Source organism: Platalea leucorodia (genome assembly GCF_965183815.1).
Source record: "Platalea leucorodia genome assembly, chromosome: 5".
Classification (NCBI taxonomy): domain Eukaryota; kingdom Metazoa; phylum Chordata; class Aves; order Pelecaniformes; family Threskiornithidae; genus Platalea; species Platalea leucorodia.
In genome coordinates, this window is record NC_138827.1 from 8,525,910 (window position 1) to 8,544,975 (window position 19,066).

At 41.5% G+C, this 19,066-nt stretch overlaps 1 protein-coding gene across 1 annotated transcript in view; it reads right to left on the minus strand.

Annotated features, from left to right (window-relative positions):
• The window catches only part of MYH11 (myosin heavy chain 11), a 63,399-nt gene that overhangs the window by 35,319 nt on the left and 9,014 nt on the right, over window positions 1-19,066 (minus strand). Inside the window, exons 4-5 of the mRNA XM_082313421.1 lie at window positions 15,246-15,402; window positions 6,748-6,775 (exon numbers count right to left, since the gene is read on the minus strand). Coding sequence (XP_082169547.1) covers window positions 6,748-6,775; window positions 15,246-15,402 — 185 coding nt within the window. The remainder of the gene's footprint in view (window positions 1-6,747; window positions 6,776-15,245; window positions 15,403-19,066) is intronic.

A 19,066-nucleotide genomic window follows, 5' to 3' on the forward strand; every position in this document is an offset into this window, starting at 1 on the left:
AGTGGTTGGATTCATCTCTGCCTGGGCTTCAGTGCTAAAACATTTCCATGTTTTATTGATAAAAATTAAGTGTCCTGGGAACAATTCCAAACCAAGCACACCAATTTGAAGACATGCATACAAAGTTTTCAAATAAATCTACCTTACAACTTTGTTTCTTTGGGGGGGAAAAAAAAAAATCAAACCCAAACTTTCTTCAAACAAACCCTGGGCTTTGAACTATTCCGGTTTTTTAAAGGTTATTTGTAGTTCATCACTACATGAATTGCATTTCCTTTCTCCCAGGGCAACTGTGCCCATCATTTGGCTTTCCCCTGAATCCCTGTGAGTGTTACCATATATGGCATCATTTTACTTGTAATTATCCTACCATACTGTAATGCTTAAGTTACTTAACATTTTGGTCTGTGCTTTCAACCTTAACTCTTTGCTCTTGCACAGGCTGAGGGTTTTCCTATTTTCTGCAGATGGACTTTGAGGCTTTAACTTCCTTTTGAAGTGGACAATAAAAAGTTCTTCAACATGAAATGGAAATGTTTCACCATGAAATGAAAAACCAACAGGATCTCAACAGCTACAAATAGAAAAAAAATCTCTAAGGTCAATAAGTAATGAAGAATAATGTCCATAGCTGATGAATACATCTAATTTTTCAACACACCAGATCATTTTTAAATGTCCATGACAATAAACAAGTATCCATTAAACAACATTAGTAGCCCTCATACTCTGAAGGATGCATCACAGCTCTGTGACAAGGTCTGGATTGCATCTCAGTAATAAAATACCATGTGTCTGAAAACTAACTAATGAGGAGGAATGGCCAGATCAGGTTCAATGCCTCTAAACATCAAGAAGCTTACAAGGGGAAAGACCTGGGAGGAGGAGAGCATGCAAATCTCTTAGTTTGCTTCAGAGGTGGATGAAATTCTTCCTAGAACTATTGAGCTGCAACAGAATTGGTTATGCTGGTTTTTTTTTCTCTGCATCTGCCTTGAAGTACCATCATTTCTCGGGTGGCAGAATCATAGAATGTCCTGAGTTGGAAGGGACCCACAAGGATCATCGAGTCCAACTCCTGTCCCTGCATAGGACAACCCCAGAATTCACACCATATGTCTGAGGGCATTGTCGAAATGCTTCTTGAATGTTGTCAGGCTTGGCGTCGTGACTGCCTCCCGGGGGAGCCTGTTCCAGTGCTCCACCACCCTCTGGGTGAAGAACCTTTTCCTAATGTCCAACCTAACCCTCCCCTGGCATATCTTCCTGCCCTTCCCTCGGGTCCTATCACTGGTCGCCAGGGAGAAGAGATCAGCGCCCGCCCCTCCTCTTCCCCTTGTGAGGAAGCTGTAGACCGAGATGAGGTCTCCCCCCAGCCTCCTCTTCTCAGAAACAACTTTCATTGTGAGAGGGTATGAGGAATCCCACCTGTTTTAAAATTTACATGCTCTCTCAAGCTCAGTGACTGAATTTTTAAAGATGGATCTTTTTCTTGCAAACATCTTTCAGTGGTTTTGGCATGGACCATACACAACGGGGTTCCTCCCAGGAGGCATCTGCTCCTCTCTTCTGAGTGCCCGTTTTACTCAGTCTTTAGCCCTAAATTATGTTCCAAAGTGGGAGTTCACCATATAAATGCTGTTACCACTGTCCTAATCATGATCTTTTGGGAGCAGACTGATCATGTGTTTAATTGAAGCATCTCAAATGACTCTTGTTGCCTGCCATACAGAGAGGCAGCACATTTACTGCCAGTGCTGTTCCTTGCACCCAGCTCAGATGGGCAACACAAAAAACCAGATCAAAAGCAGGTCCTGTTGCACAGTTCTGATCAGCCCAACAGCACTATTTAATCTACTTCCCATACATGTTTTCCTCCTAAGAAACTCCTTGGCTTTCCCAGAGCAAAAGGGTCCACTAGGCTTCCAGGTTTCCTTTGTTAAAAACACCACTCTCGCATTGTGTGGCATAGTTTAAATTTATTCTTCCCTCATTTCTTGCCAGGCATTGTTTTAGGAGCTCAGTACAGGATTTAAAGCGCATAAGCTTACATATACAGTACTCAGCTATATTAGAGTTTTTGCACCACATGAGCTACTAAATCCTCTGTGACTCCATTACCTTCACCTTAGATGAAAATTATCCCAGTTAGAATAGGTTTCCAAATTAGGACAGGGTGAGACTAGCAAGTTGGCCTCACTGTTGTGGGGTGAGCCTGTGGTGTAGCTAGAGCTCTTGTACATTTGAGTATAACTTGGAAAAAATCAGTTTTAAAAGTGTATTTTTTGTTGAAAATTTGAAAGCTTTCCATATCAATATTATGATATAAGACTTAGATTAATTCCACTTTTGGAAACATCTAACAAGTAACAGCAGAATTTATTTTCAGCATTTGTTTCAGTAAGCAATGAACCACAAAATTGACCGTTCACACATCTTTTAATCTGGCTATGCTGGCACTGCGGGAAGCCTCTGTACACAGAGCAGTCAATGAGGTGCTCTAAATCACATTAGGGCTTGGCAGGCTTCATCCTGCAGTATGAGATGTGCAAAGATAATGAAAATCTTTTTCCTAGACCAGCTGTACCCTCCTAGAGACCTGGCTCAGAAGCCAGCCCACTGATCCTACTAGTTTGCTTATAAAAAAATTCCCAAAAGAGACCAAGCTGGTTCAGCACCAAGCTCCACCCTGGGTCTAAAGCTACATAAGATATCTGTGTGGGAGAAGGGCCAGGCAGCAACGCTTGCCAGCTCCGGCCTTTGAGATTTAGTGAGCTGGGAAAGAAAAGAGCTCAGCTCTCTTCTGGAGGAGTCTTTTGACTAATGGGGCTTTGCAGTTTGGAGGAGGTTCTGGATGACTTTGCTTCTTGACACGTGTCAGGGGAGAAAGCGGGCTGAGGTCCCGTGGCCGGGTGAGGCTCTGGAGAGTTTGCTCAAAAAGAGAGGGGAGGAAGGGGAAAAGGGCGGGATGCTCACTGCCTCACGCAGTATTTTGTCTGTTGCTGTATCGAACTAAGTGGAAATAGCGCCCTGCTGCCATATGTTTTGATAGAAGCTGTTCAAACTAAATGCATGTATAAAAAGAAGTAAAAGGTAACAAAACCCTATTTGATTATAAAATGTTGAACAAGCACCTGTTTTCACGGCCTTCATATTACCCCAAACATTCAGAATTTTGATCAGATTTTTTTCTCATTCATTTAAGGTGTTTTTTTGTTTAACTGAAGCTTGTGCATGGTCCTTTGAGCCACATCTGCTTTCTAGAAAGTATTCTACCCACTCTTTTCAGGAAGTGGATAAAATATGATAACTCCAAGATCAGACAGGTTTAAGGGGAGATCTTTAAAACACTCATGTGCTTAGCTATGCAAATAAGCACCTGTGGAATTTTTAGTAAAAAACCTTTTGAAAACTCCACGAAGATCCACTTGTATCTGTAAAAATTGAAAAACTTAAAAGCCAGAAATCTCTTTCAAGGGCCTTTACTTACATTGGAAGAAGCTTGAAAAGTCACAAGCCTGTTCACTGGCCATCACTTGGTCCAATTCATGCTTAGTTGCTGATGCAGCAAGGCTGCTCAAGTCTCTGAGTAACCAGACAGATTTCTTGGGATTTTTCCTTCAGCAATATCTAATGTGCTGGTCAACGCAGACCAGCACGGTCTTTGCAAGAGTGAATACAGAATATCGCATGGCAAACTCTGGTGTCAAAGAAGAGAGACTACAGTGCGGGATGCCTAAGCGCAGGCAGGAATTTCAGGGAATCCCAACAGCCAGGCAATGGTGGAGGCTGCCCAGAACAGTACAGGGACCAAACCACAAGGATGGAAAAGTCTTAACTGCCTTAATTTTCAGACACATAAACCAATAAGATTTCATACCCTTAGTGCAGTATTACATATTGTATATTTATTAATATGTTACGTTACGTTACGTTACGTTACGTTACATTATGTTATGCTATGTTATGTTATGTTATGTTATGTTATGTTATGTTATGTTATGTTATGTTATAATAATGCAGCCACAGATATATTAGTAAGCATGGCCATGGTATAAAGTTTCTTATGTTCCAGAGAGGCAGCTTGTAAATGTGCATGATAGGATGTGGGGTTTTAAGGTTGTCTGTGAAGTGGCAGAGAGCAACTGGCAGGGAATGACATGAGAGGGTGTTCAGTGAAGCTGCCCATGGGAAAGAGCTAACAGCAGAAAGGATGTGTACACAGAGGAGAGGAGATCAAAGGCAGTAAGTGTGTAGTTATTAAGAAAATGTAGAGGAAATAACAAAATCTAGGAAAGACAGTAATTCTGAGGAAGCGTTAGAACCCATGAGCATTAAAGGCGTTTTAAACATACCACAGTTAATCACACAAAGGGTAGGGATTGGAAAAGAATGCAAACAATACTTAACCACATGAGGGTAGGTTCAATGAGCTGAGGGTGAAGTCCTGAGAATGGGTATATTTATACTCTGAAGCACAGAATCACTGCTAGTTCTCAGCTATATGCCCCTGCCTATGCCCCAGCTGCATGTCAGGGGAGTCCCAGGTACTCAGCATCCCACCAGGCCTTTGCTTTCCAGGTGAGCTCTACTAACAATGCAATAACTTTGCAGAAGTAGTACAAAACACACAGCACGGAGTACTTAAAAATAAAGTGCACAATTTCTGCTTGCATTTTGTCACCAGTATTTTGGCTATCCTGCTGAATTCCCATAAGATGAATAGGAAAAAGTGAGAGATGGGTAGCAGTAAGTGGAAGAATGCAAGAGTCTACATTGCAACATCACTAAACATAAGTGAGTTTTTGGCAGCATCCGCAACTACTTGCATACAAATCCTTACAGCTACATTTTTTACAATTCACGCACCAGGTCTTGGAAAGTTTGAGTCTATAGGTATTTATAGAAAAGATCCCAGCTGCTCAATGCCATGAAGTCTTCAGTTATTGTTATATATTTTAGGCAAAAAGATAATTTCTTAGAATTTTTAGCAATTCTATAAAGTAATGCCAATTTCTTCTGCTTGACAGCTGCCCAGCTGAAAGCCAAGTGAACTTTTGTCTTTCTGTATAGCCAAATAAGGCCAACAAGGATGATAAACCAGTAGTGGTTAAAGTTGTGTACGTTGGGTTTAACTTGACTAATCTTTTTAGTTTAAAAGCCATGTGTGAGGACTGTCATGATGGCCATCCAACATACAGCAGTTATTCTAAATGTCTCGTTGAATCACTTACTGTGGCTGTTTTCAAAATGGGAAAGACATTTCATTCTCTCTATTTTAGGTATTACTGATGTGAAACACCTTATGTTTCCAGCTTAGCTGACCAGGTGAAAAAAAAAAAGTATTTTCATATTACATATATATATATATGGTAGCTGTCAGAAGTAGATCCTTTACTGGATTTTCATGAATGAAAAGGCATAGATTTGCAAAAGAAAGCCCCTTTCTTAAAAATTCTAATATTCCAAAGTTAAAAGAAGATCTGAAGATTTACTAATGGAAAAATAAACTAAAGTACAGGAATAGAAGGAGGAAATGCATGTCGTAAATTAGTCTTCATTACCATGACATGTTTCATCCTGGGAAGAAAGCGATGGTCAATTTTTATGTCATCACTGCATCAATTTTAGATTTCTTTTTGGTATTAATGCATTTTTTGAGAGATTCTTGATTGATATATTTGCATGTAATGAAATCTTGTTACAACAGAGGTCAGAGCTATGCTAGCCCTTATGGTACTGGATATAGTACATAATTTTAACTTTTTCTTAGGTGATGATTTTTTTCCAGTCAGCACTCACAAGTAACTGTATGGTTTGTGATCAGTAGCAGTGCTTTTTAAAAACTGTAGTATAAATATGTATTCAGTCAGTCAGTAGCCACATTTTGACAGATAACCTAAACCCAGTTTCTTTTGTGGAGTAGTAAGTTGTGCACAACGAAGTTTATTGCAATAAAATCACTGCCTGACCCATGATACAACAGCTGAACCTCCCCATGCTGGCGCTATCTGAACACTGGCAGGTCACAACTCAAGGAGGAGGCCTTCAGCAAGCTAGGTCACAGAAAAATCTGTTCAAAACAGGGCTGGCTTAGCTAGTATTTCACTGTTGCCTAAACCGATTATGTAGAGACTGCAGAAAGGTCCAACCCGCGCGGTGCTGCTGAGCTCTCTTGGCCAACATGCCTCTGCCTTGCGCACAGCCTCCAGGGGTGGCCACTGCCAGCAGGGAGGTACCAAGCCTTCCCTGTTCGAGCTACAGTGCATGCAAACATCACAAAACAACAGCATGAACATAAAAGATTGCACTTGTCTACAATGACAACTGAATTAGGAAGTTATGGTGAGTTACCAACAGCTAAAATTGAAAAGCAGTTTGGTAAATAACCAGGATGCTCTGTGTTCCTCACTTTTCTCAGTTCCTCGGCTTCCTCTAGGAAGCTCTTAAAATCCCCTGTTTTCTCTACACATACAGTTTTACAACCACGCTCCCCAATTTTTCATTGTAAACTCTTAAATCTCTGAATTCAGAAAGTCAATTTAAAGAAATAAGTTTGTGCGCTAAAGACTTCCTACAGCACTGATACCTGCTTTTTATTTTATCAACAGGTAAATCTACTGGGACTGGAGTTCAAGCTGACCGAAGGCGAGGAGAATATGTCAGTTCCATCAGAATTTGAATCACTTTTGAATAAAGAAAGACCTTGTAATATTGAGATATACTAAAATAGATCTGTTTACTTACGTGCACAGGATAGACTGGTCTTCTCGATCTGTGAATAAAGAAAAAAATCCATTAATTAGGGAAAATGGCTGTGTCCTGACAGAAGCTCTTATATTTATAAGGATTTACATTGAACAGCCTAGACTTTCCAAAATCTGACACTCCATGATTAGTCAAAAGTACTGGGTTCACATCTTATTTAATATTCCCTTCCATTTAAATAAGTATCTCTAATGGAAATATTTTGTACAAAAAATGAACAAAAGGTTAAGAGTTCAAAAATATTTTTTGTAAATTCCATTAGAGATGAACTGTAATGAGGACAGCAAAAAGATCAGGCTCTCTATAAGAAGATTATAATTGAAAATTTCAAACCTGAAACTCAAGTTTTTACTATGCTTATGAAGTATGGCTAGCAGCCCACTTGAGACAAAGTCTGGACAGATAAGACATCAAAAATTAATATGTTTTAAGCTGGTCATGCAAAGTTTTAAATTTTGAAAGCAGAGCAGTTCAAATACCTGAATAATGTACTCTCTATTTCATTTCAGACTGAGAGACAACAACTTTATCAAGAGGACAAGTAATTTCTCTGGGATATCCTCCAAAGAATAAGTCAAAACAAGACACTTCACATATTTTACAAGAGCATGTCAACAAGTACATAAGTATGCTTCATGCTTTTTACTGTGAACGGGACCATGAATCACATTGTGGATCAAACTTTATAAAAAGGTGGGCCGAAATCTGTGTTTCTACTATGTGAGGCATGTAAGAGGATTCTGCGCAGCGGAGCCCGGTACGCTGTAATGCTGCAGCAAGGTTTAGGATTACATCCTGGCTCCATAACCTGCTCCTGCAGCATTCCTCCCTGCTCAGGCTTTTGGAGTCAGAGTTTCTCTTTACCTTCAGAACTTTTATGCAGAGTTTTCTGCCAAAAGGCTGATCTCAGGCTAAGATCTCTAGGCTGTGATGCACATGCACAATGAACACCCACTGAGGTTTCATAATGTGCTCCACAATGCTAAACTATTTTGTAAAGCTCCACTGAAGCAAGACTTCCAGAAAAGTCTGTGGTAATGGGAGGCTTCACAATTTGCCCTCTCTGTAAAGATGCCTGACTAGCATGTTTGCTGTGATCAGGTCTGAAGTAGAACAGTTTTTTTCACCGTGGGAATGGTCAGACATTGGGACAGGTTGCCCAGGGAGGTGTGGTATCTCCACCCTTGGAGCTGTTTGGAAGTAGACTTAAACAAGGCTCTGAGCAACCTGCCCTGGCGTTGAAGTTGGCCCTTCTTTGAGTGAGGCTGCCGCAGACTGCCTTGTTCAGGCTGTAGAAAAATCTTCTGACTTGGGAAAATAAATTCCCAGGCAGGTCAAATACATTTTTGAAAAGTGCGTATAGGTTACAAATCTGAGACCTGAGGCAGATAATGAAGGCAGAAGCAAGTGTTTCTGCATGGTTTGGCATTATTTATCAGATGCAGAGCTAGCATTAGCCCAGTGGAGCCTCTGGTCAGAGGTTAAGTCATGAACTCCTTCCTCCTTTTTTATTCAGTGTGTGGGGTGACTTGCGGGGCTACCTATCTGATTGCTTGCCCCTATCGCTGACCCTGTATGTAATAAATACCATGAGATAAACAAGCTTTCTGTACTGTGTAAAGATAATGGAGATAAATTCGACCTATTAAGCTTGGAAGTTGTAATTGCTGCCTGGACCACAGCCAGTCTAGGAAGAGCGGTAGAGGATTCTGCTATGGCTTGGATTGATATTAAACAACTGTTTTACTCCCAGTTCCTCAATAGCGATAACATTAACTGCTTTATTGATCACTCACACGGCAAATGGTGCCACTTAACTGCTTTATTCGGTAAATTGGTGCAAAATGACTCATTACATTTCTATTGGAGATATTTGTCAGCAATCAGCACAGCAGGACTCTTCCACATAAACATTTGGGAGGAGAGGAGCTGTGAGCCACGTTTATTTTTCACTGCAGGATACAAGCTAGGCTTTCTTTTAAGTTAAGAAGTGAGAACAGGGTAGAATTTTTGCTAAAAATACACTGTTGTGTAAACAGAAACCATGGGCATATATTGATAGTGCATCACAAACCCATAAATACCATAAAGAAAATAAAAGTGACTCCCTGATACAGAGTTGCCAGTGGAATTTCTGAGCTCAGGGAACATTAGAAAAAGTTGGTCTCTTCCAAGCCAAGTATTTTCTCACTACTCTTGGCTGCCCATTGCTGCCCTTCTTTTGCTCCCCAGTAAGTGAAAAATCCCTCCTGAAGGTGTCTCATAAACCGGCCCACCACAGGGGTTTGCATGAGTGCACGCGTATGGGCAGCTTTGCTGAAATGTAAGAGCAGAAGAAGGATTAGGAAGGTCAGAAGTTGCACCAAGTGCCCTCTGGGATAGAGAACAGGCTGGGCAAGCCAGGCCTGAGTTACTGAATTTCTTTGGACTCGATCAGCCCAGCCCCACATGCAGGTACAGGGAACAAATCCCACTGAAATGGGAACAAGAAGGAAATGGAGGGAATGGTGGGTCTTTGGTCCTGGAAGGACTCAGACTGAAAGCAGGGGGTGCTGAGTGGTTGCTGGCTCTCCAAGGATGCCTTCTGGTAAAGCAGCACTTTGTGGCTCTGACTGACAGCAACTTGCTTGAGGGCTATTGGGGGTTCTTGGAGGGAAAATCAAAATTATTTATTTGATTTCAGCTTTCTCTTGTAGTCTGAAAGGCTTCTAGGATTGGACCTATGCGATTTGCCTGTTCTCTGTAGGTAAACCCCATGGCATTCTTGCAAGCTTCTCTCCTGGTCACTGGACTTATCCCCTTCTAACTTGCCCTGTGTTTGGCAGCCATATGAAGCCTCAAAGCTTTCAGCCCCATGTTGCTGATCTATACAGCCTGTCCTGCAAAACCTCATGCTGACAAACTGTCCTGCGCACATTCATGGAGGGAGATTTCCAGATGTTACTCTATTTCCTTCAGCAGTTCTAACAAATTGTAAAGGTAAGGATGAAACGTATCAGGAAATCTAATCCTATTCTGTTATGACTTGAGCTGTGGATACTGGTCTCATTTACTTTTCAAGGACTCCCCCATTCGATTGCTCCTATTTCTGTTCTGGAATATTTTATTCTACATAGAAAAGACTGCCCTATTTTGGGAGTCTGCAACTTCATGTGGATAGATCTATCAGAAGAGAATGACTTGCACAAATAAAACTCCTTAAACATAATTCCTGGGGGTTAAAAAGTAACAAAATATGTCTTCTACCTTCCAATATCTTTTTGGTTAACGCCTTTTTTAAAAGTATGACACTACCTGGAAGACTATCGTATCCACCCCCTGTATGCTTATATTAGATGTTTTGGATGTTTTTAAATTTTCTCCTCGATTTTTAATAGCATAGAGATCTGCATTTACATTCTGAAACCTGCCAGCTTTCCTAAACATGCAGTTGACTTTTTTTTTCTGGAATCTGCTTAGCTTGTTCACCAAACACCTCCAGATTGCCTGTAAGAATCATAAGCCCCTCTGTTCTTGATAGACCAGCTAGCTCTGCTTAATCACAAACAAAATCAGATGGTTTATCACAATGAAGCAGCAAGTTGGCAGCTTTACCATAAAAGGAAAAAAACAGACTGAAACCATGTTCCAACACTCGCTTACTGCTTCTTTACATTTGTTAATAACTACACTGCCTAAAGGGGACATTTCTGTACAGTCCTGCTGAGGACACAGTAAACAGATGGCTTTTCACAGCAGCCTCCTTTTCTAAGATCTTGGGAACCGTGTTTCCCTCCCATACCTCCCAGTAACTACCAGGTTGTTTGTTTTTCCATCTTTAACTCAAGCTTGCATAAAAACGGCTTTGCAGAAAATAGACAACCTTCTGGAATCTGCATAAAGCTGTAATATATATTCTCCATGATGATTTATTGCCAGAGAACTGAATAAAAGCCTAATCATCCACATGGAAACTTATATCTATTACTACTGCTACATAACCTGACTTTTCACATTTGTATTGTTTATCATTTATTTGCCGTTTGCTGCGAGCAGGGAAGATGGCAGAAGGCAGCAGAATCACTCATCCTTACTGGACCGGCATCTCAGCCCCATCATCACTGGAAGCTGGCAGCGCTGCAGACAGAAGTCATCCACCCACCTCCAGCTCCTCTTCCCTGGCCTGCACCGCCCTCTCCTTGCTGCTGCGCCCAGCGTTCACGCAGCCACACCGTGCGCCAGGGAGGGGTGACCCACCTTAAAACTAATTCAGCAAAAGGCAAGAGGTGGTTTTCACCTGGAGCAGTTTTGCGTCATGACTGCATGAAGACTGGTGCTGGCAGTGCAAGAGCTGGAATGAGGGGGTCGAGCCCTTCGTGTGGCAGCTGCGCCACTGGGGAGCTACTTCGTCCAAAACACAGGGGAGAGCGGTGGGTGCAGAAGCACAGGGTGATTTTTTATGATCGCAGTCTCTAAGTGTAGTAGTAGTCAGCTAGCTTGTCTGTAAAGACAGTTCAGTGGGGTAGCTCCTGGGGACAGATACACACACAAAATGCTCTCGTGGAATATTATATTCTCTTAGTCTTTTAGATTAAAGAAAACTAAAGTCGATAAAGTTTATTCTTGTTCTGGCTGGAAATGAGCATCAGTGACTGTGCCTGGGCAATAATCATACTGCATTAGTGACGTGGTAATCAGTAGATTCAACAAGCATGCCAACTTGAGCGTAAGACAGTATGACTGTGATTTGTAAAAGGGTTTTAGGTGCTCAGAACCACTTGAAACAAGTGGAAATTTTGTCTCTGGCCAGCCAACATCTCTGTTAATTCCTGTGTTCTGTGAGATGTCAGCTTTTCTGCATATTTGGAAGAAAGTCCAATTATCTGATTTCTGTTAACCGTAGCTAAGTGTTATTACCAGAACAACTTTGATGGGACTTAAACATCATCCCTAATGAATACATTAACCAAGTAAGTCTCTAACACAGAGGAGGAGTGCAGTGTGCACAGCTCGTGGTTTTTGCTGGACGTTCGTGCCAACAGAGGAGAGGGTGAAGGGCCGTCATTCCCAGATGATGAGCCTGCAGTAGGACAAGCAATCTGCAGACACTGAGGCTTGGTTCACCGAAAGATAAGGGTTCCCTGAGACATCTGAAAAAGCTGATTGCTCTTGGCCAAGTGGCCCTGGTCATGAAGTACCAGAATGTAATTCTTCAGTCTCATGAATCTAAGATATATTTTACTTTGGCAAGAAGAAACTACGCAAGTTTCCAGATAAGGAGCAATACTGAAATTTCACAAGGAAAACACTCAGTGCCCTGATCCACGTTTATGAGTAAGAATTTTTGTTTATATTCCATTTGCAATATGCTTACAAAAAACCTATGAAACTCTCTATGTCTATATGCGTTGCATGCACACACACACAATCATGTTGACGCCCACTTTCACCAGTCCAATGTGAATGCAATTTGGCTGAAGAACTAGAGTTATTTTGAGGTTTGGTTTAGTCTTATGCACAAAACATGAGTACGTTTTTACAAACAAAAGCACAGCTTTAAAACCAGCTGGGGCCCTCTTCAGAGATGGAGAGCCTCCAAAATGGCATGTGCAAGTAAATAAGCAAATAAAGCGTGGGTGTCCTGGGCTTGTGATGCAAGCTCCTGTGGGACCGCTCCCCGGCTGCCGTGCCAGCTGTGCATGGTTAGGATGGGAGGCGGTGGAAGAGCATTCTCTTAGAGGTTCAACTAATGATCTGTTCCCTCCTCTTTTCTTTCTACTTGCTCTCCCTCTCCTCTCTGCTGTCAAGAAGAATTCCTTGCAAAGGGGGCACACGAATAATGAGGCATAAAGCCTCCCCAAGAGTTGGTGAGGCCAGGAAATTGTTACGAGCACCAAAAAAGTGAAGAGAAAGAAGCATGCACTCTTGCTGCCTCCTCCTCCCAGCACCCAGCCTGGGAGTCACCGCTGAACCCAGGCTGTTCTAGGTGCCATTAATGACCACAGCAAATGGCAAGCCAGCTCCAGGGGCTTCACTGCTGCTTGGGAGAGCATGTTAGGAAGGACACGAGACAGTCAGAGAGAGGAGGAGTAAAAGAGGTCCTTACGCTTCTGGGAATCAGGCTGATCTATGCTGATACTAGTTTCACATTAAGCAGAAAACTCATGTACTGTCAGGCCAAAACTATTCTCCTGTTTCAGCATAGGCTGCTGTATGATGTTTTTTCTCTTTCCTGCAGGTAGCTTGTAGCCCTTTCCTAGTTGTTTTTCCCTATCCCATTTTTAGGGACAAGTAGCAGTATTCTGCACAGCTGAATGAGGAGAACACTGCTAACGACCTGCAGGAGCCAGAAAGTTCTTGCAGAGCTCCCCTGCAAGGCTTGCTGCTTAAATAAGGGATCTGAGAGAAGATGACTGCTCTGACTTCAGGACCTGCTCAGAGGCCTGGACAGTGCTGGATGCAGAGCACAGAGTCCAAGAGATGATCTGGAAGACAGATATGTGACTATGGCTTAGTGGGATGAGCTTACGCCAAGTAAGTTTCTTATAACTGTGGTTACATCAAAAATTATATTTACTGAATCACATTATTCTAAGAGCACCTGCTGCCTCAGTGCTACACATATTTTATATGCCTGTCTTCATGAGTAACTCTGCTGTTACAGTAAGGAGGAAGGTCTGTTTTCAGCGTATCTTTTATTGTTGCTTTATTGATCCTCCTTCTCTGCTGCATTGTAGTTCTGCCTTCGGGGATGCACTGAAATAGCTCCAGAAAAGAAATGTCATATAAGCCATAGGAAGAAAAAAGGTTGACATTGTAAAGTAGGTATTTAGTGCTCTGGGTTTAGAGTTGAATTAACTGTATTTTTGAACACTTGTATATCTGAAAATTTAAGATTCTAAAGTTAAGAACCTAAGCTACAATTAGGGAATCAAATAAGTAAATAATCTTCAGGAGTTTAATCTTTAGAAGTTCGAAGAATTTTGTTATTTGGATTATTTTGTTAGCATTATATATGAGTACTCAGGACATTTTTGGGGGGAAGACCTGTTTTGATGCCTTTAATATCAATTACCATTGGTGTGTCTGTGCGTGTGTGCTTGTATATATAGTGCTTGTACTAAAATGACAGGGATTTGATTGGTATTTGCAGCAGTAGAAATCTGCCTGGGGTCGGGCGATTTAGATTGCCTGGAAGCCTGTCACATGTGAGATGATCTTTTTTTTTTCATTGTGGGGAAGGACTTTGACTAGTCCAAGTCTTGGTTTAGAAAATAGCAATTAACTATGATATGCCAAATGGACTACTTGTAACTCCTAGTAAACTCATCGTGTTCATATTCCAAGTAGGACAAGTACAGGAGTACTGCAGTCCTTGGGACTGCAGTGTGCTGTGCACCTGGGGAAATGCTGCGTAATTTCATTTGCATAGTCAGGTGAAGTGCAAAGTGGTTTTGAATGGATTAATTTCTCAGTAACAATCACTGTTCTGTGTATGTATGTAATTATTACAGAGAAATCAATACTGGGTACTAATCTAGCTGCTAAACTGAAATTTCTAGATGCTGTTTATTGTTTTCTCCAGTCAGATCTAAAACCCATAAGCCCTAAACCCTGAAATCCTTAAGCTCCAAACCAGGAAGCCCTAAGTATTGGGGCTGAGCCTGCGAACCTTGCTGAGCCATAGTTACAGGCCAGAATTTCTGCAGGAGCAGGCCCCTAATGAGGGCATTTAAATTTCAAAGCATTTTGCAGAGTCTTGGTTTCCTGGAGCACCTGAGGTTGGTGCGAGACGGCAACTGGTCACGTCCCTGTAGTCTGTAGGTGTTGCAGCCTCATACATTCACCACTATAGCTCTTTCATCACTAAATGTATGATTTTTCCCTAGAGCAAAAAGCCCGTAATTTTACAGTAGTGACTGCAGAAGGAGGAGAGCACTGTGAATTGTGAAGGTTTTGTTTGTACCATTTGGGGCCTGGCTGCTTTCCCATTGCTGCTCATTGCTGTTATTGTTAGAAAACGGAGCACATCTCAACTTAGGGCTCCAAAGCATTAAACTGTAATGAAAGTAGCCCCAAAACGTTATTTGAGTTTGCTTTGCTAGTGGGGGGGGAGAGAGAGAGAGAGAGAGAGAGAGAGAGGAGCAATGCCGACAGATCCAGCAGCGCTAGCAGCTAACTTTGGAATAGTCTCCACTGGTGGAGAGGGAGCATTTTCCATGCCCGTATTTGCCAAAACTATTTGCTTGACTTTGAAACCTTCCCACATGCCTCAACACAGATGGGTAAAAGGATTGTTTTTCCTTTTTGAGTCACAGTGTTTGTGGACTGCCGTTCCTGCCAAAGAATTCCTCTGAAACTTCTAGAAAGCCCATGCCACCCTCCGTAAGATCTTTTCTGGCTGTGCTTCTTACAGGAGCACATGTGGAGTTATAAGGTGTTTTCTCCCATGTTACTGGGCAGTGATTTCTAAGAACTGCAGCATTCAACTCGCCTACCTTGCAGCATGCTCCTGTAGGCTGTGTCTGCGATAGCGTAGATGTGGGGCGGCATCTCATGCCTCTTCTTTCCCTTGTACATGTCGATAATCTTCTCTGAATAAATGGGCAGCTGTTTGTATGGATTTATCACCACGCAGAAGAGACCTGAATAAGTCTGCAAGGAAATTCAAACAAAAACAGAATTAATACCATGTGCCATATCTAGTCTGGGAAACACAGGCATCAGCTGCATTGGACTAGCAGGATTTTAGCAAATAACACTCTTTTCCATTGTGCCTAGCATAACAAATGAAGTAGTGATTTCTGAATGTATGGGTGGTTTCCAAATGCACAAAAAATTATTTCTAATAAGCAAACTGCTGGAAAGTATGTGAATTTAGCAATCTGTAGAAACAGCATGCTTTGATCTGATGTTAGAGCTTCTTGACCTCAGTTATTTTCAGTACATAGTGAATCACAGTTATCTGTGATGATGTAATAACTGTGATACTTCATAGTGTTTCTTTATATGTGTATTTTCATACCAGAGTATGTCCTCTGCTTAAGCAGGTGTCGAATTTTGTAAACTGAAATCCTAGGTAAGAAGCTTGGATTGATGTTAGAAGAAGGCTTTTTAAAAAAGATTATATGAGCACCATATAAAAGTAATGATTGATGAGAGTCCTTGAAAAAAAATTACTGAAGTTCCAAACAGATGTCTTAACAGACTAGTCATGCCTTCACTACATGACTATTTCTGTAAGAAATTTAAGGAAAAATGTGGTTTCTGTTCACAGTTTAATTAAGGTATTAATAAAAAAAATATACATAAACAAACAAGAACATTTGCTACCAGCTGATAGCTGTTCATCCAAGTTTTGTTAGGTTTTTTAAATTCTCCTTTATTTTTGAGAGCTCCAGCTATTGAACTGGGAGCAGAAATAATAGCATATGATAGTAGATGGTGAGCCATATATCACAAACCATTACTAAAAGCGAGCAGTTTGCAAGGGTTTCCCACTTAAAAAAATAAAATTAAAACCCGAAAATAAAAAACTACAAACTTAGGAGATTATAATTGCAGGGGTATTGGGGTAGTTAAGCTGGCCTATGGCTGTTTGTTTTAAAACCATGCCAGTTTAAAAGAACTGAAATAATGAAATTATGCTCTCTCTAACTTAGGCATAAGTAGGTTTGGATTTTTTTTTTTTTCATTGCCGTGCTGTGTGAATGAGTGCTTTGTGGTGTGTGGTAGCTGCCGCTGTGCCTTCGTCTCAGGGCTGTGTCCAAGGATGGCTCACGCTGCCTCAGTTCCCCCATAGAAGCACTGCGGTGCTTGGCTCTGGGCACAGGGATTTCCCTTTCCTGACCATAATAGGAAATGGCACAACACGGTCTCGGCACAGCCTGAGCGCTTTATATGGTATTCAGCAAACACGGTGAGAGCATCCATCAGCCTCCAGCAGCGAGGAGCAGGTTGGGTGCTCCACGCCGGGCAGGAGAACGTCTGGGGTGCTCTGGGTGGTGGTGAGGACCTCTCCTGCTGTTACAGGTTGTGACTGCCTTTCCATGATCTCAAGTCAGATAACAAGAAAATCAAGCTCGAGATCTTTCCCAGTTCTCAGTATCCCCAAGCTAAAACTCTTGATGTGGAAGGTAGAGAACTACCATGCCAGATTTTCATTTACGCTGGAGTTCAGAATGAAACTGTGCTAATTGTGTCAAAATGAACTTTAGTGCTGCAGGGACAATACACCTGAAAAGTGGCAGTGTTTTATCCTAGAAGGACTACCAGGGCTCTTAAGGAAAGGATAGCAAGGCCTTTATTTTCAGTAGAAATCGATTTACTGTATGCACTCAACTAATCATTCCCAACTAAGTAAACAAAATAACAGGAGAGTAAATTTCCAATTCAGGAAATTATTTAGGCCTCTCTTCCCTGAGATTTATAGGCATTTGCCTGAATTGCCACACGCAGGGCTGTTTGCGCACCCAGGCACACAGTGACGTACCCTTGAAGACCTAACTTTGGGGCGCAAGAAGCAGGTTACTGCGGCAGGGCAAAAGCCTGAGCTGATGAAGTTCAGGAATCCCTACTTCTAACTGGACCGTGACTGATACCTTCTCTCACCTCGGGAAAGTTGACCAAGACCTCTTGGTTTCACCGATTGTAGTTCTAGGTATCTGCTTTGCAAGGATTTTGGGGAAAACTGATTAATGTGTGTGATGTTTTGAAGATAAGCGAGCCAGGTGGCTAAGCGTGTGATTCAAAGTGGGGGGTTTGAAGTTTCCATGCTTTAAATCATTCTCCTTGGGGCATGGTCTGCCCAGAGAGGGGGACCCAGGGCCACCTCTCTCCCTAGAGGGTCTGGAGACAGAGCATGGTTGCTCTTAGGGATAGTGTCCCTAGGAGCGCCGAGCTTGCGCGTCCCTCGGGCAGTCACTGCTGCTGGGTATTTAAGAGAGACTGGCACAAATACACACGTCTACGTTGTAAATGCCTAAGTTTGGGCAGAAGAATCCCACCTCTGGTTCCAATATGCTTATATAGTTTTCTGTATTTAAGAAAGCATTTTGCACCATTAGGTGAAGATGGAATTAGTAGTGCCTATGAGTACAGGCACAAGAAACTCTCAAAGCCACTGAACTTGTGTTGCTATTTTAGTGATGTTTATATAATCATTTTTGGTCTAATTTGTGTGTGGACAAGGCAGATTCTGTTTGTTCTGAGCAATGTGAAACATGAGTTAGTGGCAATGCGCTTCTTGTCCTCCTTTCTTAATTATCTGTGATGAAGAGAAAAGCCAAGGTGTTTTTCCGGTGTACAGTCACCCTGTGAATTTCTGCACTGAATCTTTTTATTTAGTAATATTTAATATAAATGCAAGGGGCAGATGATTTTTTTTTTTTTTTTTTTTACTAGCTATGTTGACTTTTTTCTTTAGCAGAACTGGGAATCCCCATTTGTGTCAGTGATGCTCTAAAGAGAAAAATGTTAAGGTCACATTTTCTTTGTATGTGTGGGACTCCAAGGGAGGCAATGTAGGCGTTGCATGGCAAAGCCAGGAGATGGTTGTTTACAGTTACTTTTGGAAGTGGATGAGAACAAAACCTCAAATTCTGTTTAGATGCCCCTATTTTTTTTTTTTTTAAACGTATGACAGTATCTAATAAGGCAGCACTGTGTAAGGCTGGACAGTTTTAAGCAGTTTTTCGTTACTGATAATACTAATAACTTGTTTCAATACAAGTCAAAATAATGTCTTTGTAACTGTTAATTTACCACCATCTCAAAATCTAGTCTCTTGGGAAAGAAAACTTAATTTTAGATACACTTCCATTTATGTCTCCATGCAAAATTCTTTGATTTCTAATTGCATTATCCGCTTTTTGAAATTAATTTCCTTGTCTTGTAGAAAGTGAAAGTTCCACAAAAAATCCACAAAGTGAATATATTGGGAATCCTGGAACATCTGTGCAGAGTGTTGCTGAGAGCAACAACAAAGAAACAAACCCCACACGTTTTATCCCACTGTTCTTCTAGTAATTCTTTTTAGGTCTTGTTACAATGCAGAACATTTTCAGACAAATTCCATTTTAGTAATTAATGCTGCATGCTCTGATACGGTAGCCCATATGTCTGTATGTTCACCTGCGAACTTAAAATCCAATAAACTCAAATACTGAAAAGATGGAAAGTCTAGCTTCTCTCAGGAATCTTGATGTGCATTTTAGTACATTCCTGAAGGACAGATCTTGAGCTTAGCTCTTGTAAGTTATGCATAACAATTAAAGAGTTCCTTTGTTGTACTATATATAACTATCTTATTTTCTGCTTC